The 5,207-nt window shown below is 29.0% G+C and overlaps 1 protein-coding gene across 2 annotated transcripts in view; it reads right to left on the bottom strand.

Annotated features, from left to right (window-relative positions):
• Positions 1 to 5,207, bottom strand: part of LOC107708317 (STE20/SPS1-related proline-alanine-rich protein kinase-like) — a 76,672-nt gene that overhangs the window by 8,378 nt on the left and 63,087 nt on the right. For both annotated transcript variants that reach the window (XM_016512504.1, XM_016512506.1), the window contains 2 exons: positions 4,630 to 4,698; positions 2,810 to 2,874 (listed from right to left, as the gene is read on the bottom strand). In XM_016512504.1, the coding sequence (XP_016367990.1) occupies positions 2,810 to 2,874; positions 4,630 to 4,698 (134 nt within the window). The remainder of the gene's footprint in view (positions 1 to 2,809; positions 2,875 to 4,629; positions 4,699 to 5,207) is intronic.

The raw sequence follows: 5,207 nt of genomic DNA, 5'->3' as shown, positions 1-5,207 counted from the left end.
AAAAAAAAAAAAAAAGAATTTAGTCTCGAATACAGACTATATCAAGAGTTTTGAAATCAAAAGTTTAATTTAATTTTGAAAATTTTCTCAAAATGTATCTCGTTTCATCTTGCAGTATTATGATCATTCTACATTCTTGAAATTCCATGACTTAATTCTTATAAAAGGCCTATTTAGTGATTATTATCAAACAATACAACTGTTCTTTTTTTTGTTCAAATATTGTAATAGAAACACTTGCTTCTATCGTCCACTCTTAACAGCCACTGTATGTTGAACTGTATGTTGTATGTACATTCTTCTGTGTTACACAGGTATGGAACGACTTAAGGGACAGAATTTCTATCTTTGGGTGAACTATATCTTTAACACCACTATGGTGGACCTCACATTACAGGAAACATACCTATTCACACATGATCTCACCAGAAGATTCATGAGAACAGTGCAAAACACTATCCTATCCAATATAACAGCATTCACTTAAAGTGGCGTCTATCAGCACTTATCTGTGTCTAATCCTCCACACAGACTGAAATATGAACAGATACTCCTAATGCGTTCCCTTCTTCATCTATATGCATTTAACGGGAACGCTCGGTGACATTTTAATTCGGGTATTCATGTATCTGCCAGAATATCCCAGTTCTGTCATTTTTTAAAACGCATTAAAAGGCATCATTAAACACTCTCCTAATATTCTCTCAGATTTGTCGTGTGTTCAGAGTAATCAATAAGGAATTATGTAATGAAAATTCATTATGCTGTCACGTGATTTCAGCAAATAATAAATGAATGACTTTGTGGGACCTGGGGGACGCATGCTCTGCATATTCAATGCACAATGAGTAAAATAAACAGCATCATAAAAAAAGCAAGCTGCTTTTTGTTTCTGAAAAACTTTCCGTGTCTATTCCAGTTTTTCATAACTGGATTTAAAAAAAAATGGCAATGGCCTCAATTACACTGGACAAGTTTACTACAAACTACAAGTTTATTATAGTGAACTACAACTAAAACCATTAAAAAACATTTGCACTACTTGAAATAAATGTTACTGAAATTGAATATAATATTTAAAAATACTTATTTTATATTGGCAAGTTGCCAAAGCAAAATTTCTCATTTTCATTTAGTTGGATGTATTAAAAGAACTAAAACTGAAAAATAAAAAATCTAGAAATATATATATATATAAAAAAAAAAACTACAAAAAAGACAAAAAATACACAAAATTACTAAAACTAAATTTAAAATTAAATATAATTAATTAATTTAATTAAAAACAGACAATTCAAAAATAAAAATGTATAAAAAAGAAGGATAGTAAAATCTAGTTATTCCTAACTGTGTTTTAAAAAAGCCTCAGCTATATTGAATAAGTATGAAATAAGAATAAGTAATATTTCCTTGAAAAAACAATAAATGTTAAATGAAATATAAAAAAAACTTTAAAATGTACACAGTTTTTTTATTTCAGATAAAAAAGCTAGAAATATAAAAAACAAATAATAATAAAATAACTAAAAAAAGACAAAATTACTACAAATTAAATGTAAAATTTAATGTAATTAATTAATTTAATTAAAAACGGACAATTCAAAAATAAAAATTAATTAAAAAAAGAAGGATAGTAAAATCTAGTTATTCATAACTGTGTTTTAAAAAAGCCTCAGCTATATTGAATAAGTATGAAATAAGAATAAGTAATATTTCCTTGAAAAAACAATAAATGTTAAATGAAATATAAAAAAAACTTTAAAATGTACACAGTTTTTTTATTTCAGATAAAAAAGCTAGAAATATAAAAAACAAATAATAATAAAATAACTAAAAAAAGACAAAATTACTACAAATTAAATGTAAAATTTAATGTAATTAATTAATTTAATTAAAAACGGACAATTCAAAAATAAAAATTAATTAAAAAAAGAAGGATAGTAAAATCTAGTTATTCATAACTGTGTTTTAAAAAAGCCTCAGCTATATTGAATAAGTATGAAATAAGAATAAGTAATATTTCCTTGAAAAAACAATAAATGTTAAATGAAATATAAAAAAAACTTTAAAATGTACACAGTTTTTTTATTTCAGATAAAAAAGCTAGAAATATAAAAAACAAATAATAATAAAATAACTAAAAAAAGACAAAATTACTACAAATTAAATGTAAAATTTAATGTAATTAATTAATTTAATTAAAAACGGACAATTCAAAAATAAAAATTAATAAAAAAGGATAGTAAAATCTAGTTATTCATAACTGTGTTTTAAAAAAAGCCTCAGCTATATTGAATAAGTATGAAATAAGAATATGTAATATTTCCTTAAAAAAAACAATAAATGTTAAATGAAATATAAAAAAAACTTAAAAATGTATAAAAAAAATTTTTTTCAGATAGTTGCCAACTTGACTTGATGTACTAAAAATTCATAAATTATTTAAACAACAACAAAAACTTGAGCAAAAACTGCATATATATATATATGTATGTATGTATGTATAGCACACAACAAATTTACTAAACTAAAATTAAAAACAAAGTATATTAAAAAAAACTAGTAGTGATTGATTGATTCTAAAATAACATAAAATCCAGTTGTTCATAATTGGATTAAAAAATGATACAGATTGCACCCACAAAGAGCAATTTCTAGCCAATTAAATACAATGTGCATAACTAGAAAATGTGTATGTATTTTTTTACAATTAATTCCTATTATTTTCCAGGCCATGACATTCCCAGGTTTTCCTGAGTCATGGGAATCCTGCAAGATTCTCTGTGACATTTAGCATCTGAATACTCACCAACTTAAAGGTCAATACTTTATAGGTAATTGGGTCTTCTACAATCTTCTGTAGGTTAGCAGCCACTGGGAAAACACATATAGAAAAAGATACTGACATTAGAACTGAGCGATATAGCTAAACAAACGATATCTGGATATGCAGTATCTCAGCATTCATGTATTTGCTCTGAAATGCCTTGAAGCAGGGGTCTTGAACTCAAATTGCCCTGAGGGCTACTAGCCTAATTGTGTGTAGCCATGAATTTTAACCACATGCATTAATTGGTGCAGTTATATCATTACTGATGCATGGCCAGATCTTTTCAGAGCAGAGCGACTCATCTGTATACCTAGCATATTGCTCTCAATGTTTAGTGAACTAATGACCCCTGGAATTGTTTCCTTTTGCAATTTTCTCCTTGCAGATGAAGCCAGTATGAGCTCCATTACAAAACCAGAAGCATCACGAGCTGCTGTAATGGTCAGAAGTCATACAGATATATATTAATATTTATATACTATTTTTTAATATTCAAATATTAACATAAGAAAATATTTATTAAAACATACATTTAAAAATACCTATTATATTATGTCGACCTTCAATGCAATGTAAGTCACCTTAGACTCTGCCAAATGCATAAATGTATAGTATATGCAGTATTTAAGAACTCAAATGCACAGCAATCAATTCAAACATATGTTTTTTGTAAATAAAAGCTTTGCATTTCAGGCATACAGGCAAAATAAAGTTGCTGCACTGAGACTGTAACTGATAATACAGGGTTTCTAGAAATAACTTTTACTGTACCTTCTGAGCACACTGCTAAAAACTGATGCTTTTCTTAGTATTTTGTCTTGTTTTCCAATACAAATGTCTAAAGATCCTTTAATCAAAACATTTTTTGAGAAGTAAAATTACATAAGAGGTCTGGTTTTCTAAGAATTTGATCAAATTGAAGTGAGTTTATGAATATGAACAAGAACAAATATGTGCGAATGAGCTCAGAAAACTCAACTTAATTCAAAGGAAAAACAAGTTTTCATATTTCATGTTGTAAGCATAAAATATTTCATGTTTTAAGCATTATAACCAATTTTGTTCAGTTTCTCAGAAAACAAGACTTCATGTATAGTATATGCAGTATTTAAGAACTCAAATGCACAGCAATCAATTCAAACATATGTTTTTTGTAAATAAAAGCTTTGCATTTCAGGCATACAGGCAAAATAAAGTTGCTGCACTGAGACTGTAACTGATAATACAGGGTTTCTAGAAATAACTTTTACTGTACCTTCTGAGCACACTGCTAAAAACTGATGCTTTTCTTAGTATTTTGTCTTGTTTTCCAATACAAATGTCTAAAGATCCTTTAATCAAAACATTTTTTGAGAAGTAAAATTACATAAGAGGTCTGGTTTTCTAAGAATTTGATCAAATTGAAGTGAGTTTATGAATATGAACAAGAACAAATATGTGCGAATGAGCTCAGAAAACTCAACTTAATTCAAAGGAAAAACAAGTTTTCATATTTCATGTTGTAAGCATAAAATATTTCATGTTTTAAGCATTATAACCAATTTTGTTCAGTTTCTCAGAAAACAAGACTTCTTATCTTCATTTTGCATGTCAAGGCATCTTGATTTAAAATTTTTATATGCAACATTTCTTGCCATAACTATGAATTTAAGACTTTCTGCTCTGATTCAAGACCTTTTAAGATCTTCATTTGTGGAACAGCGAATTAAGACTTCTTAAGATCTTTTTAAGGCCCAAAGAAACCCTGTATTACAGATGAACGAGGCAGTGCATTGGAGTTTAATGCACATGCAACTTACCCACAACCACATCATGACCATTGACCAGACCAGCAGAGAAGAGCTCCTGAGAAACTCCATCAGCAGTGTCTGAGGAGAAAAAACAACACAGCATGATATCACAGCAAGAAACCTGTCAGAACACAAAGTTAAAAGCATGTTCTGCCAAACCCACGCACAAAAACATCAACAAGCAAGTCGCAATGGCCTGGACTGCAGTGAACACGTCAGATCTCGAGCTGGGCGGTGCGACGCCATGCAGCAAGCAATGATAGAAAGAAAGCAGAGTTTAGTTGTTTATGGTTTACAACTTCTGCCACTTTAAAATATAATCAACTGATGCGCAGTCAAACTTCAAATGAGTCTCTAGACAGACAGACAGACAGATAGATAGACAGACAGACAGACAGATGGATAGACGGACGGATAGACAGACAGACAAATAGATAGATATAGATAGATAGATAGACAGACGGATAGACGGACAGACAGACAGATAGATAGATAGATAGACAGATAGACAGACGGATAGACAGACAGACAGACAGACAGACAGACAGATAGATAGATAGATAGATAGATAGACAGACAGACAGACA

Source organism: Sinocyclocheilus rhinocerous, unplaced genomic scaffold (assembly GCF_001515625.1).
Source record: "Sinocyclocheilus rhinocerous isolate Xijiao unplaced genomic scaffold, SAMN03320098_v1.1 scaffold2251, whole genome shotgun sequence".
In the NCBI taxonomy this organism is placed as follows: domain Eukaryota; kingdom Metazoa; phylum Chordata; class Actinopteri; order Cypriniformes; family Cyprinidae; genus Sinocyclocheilus; species Sinocyclocheilus rhinocerous.
This window is presented reverse-complemented; position numbering and strand designations above follow the sequence as displayed.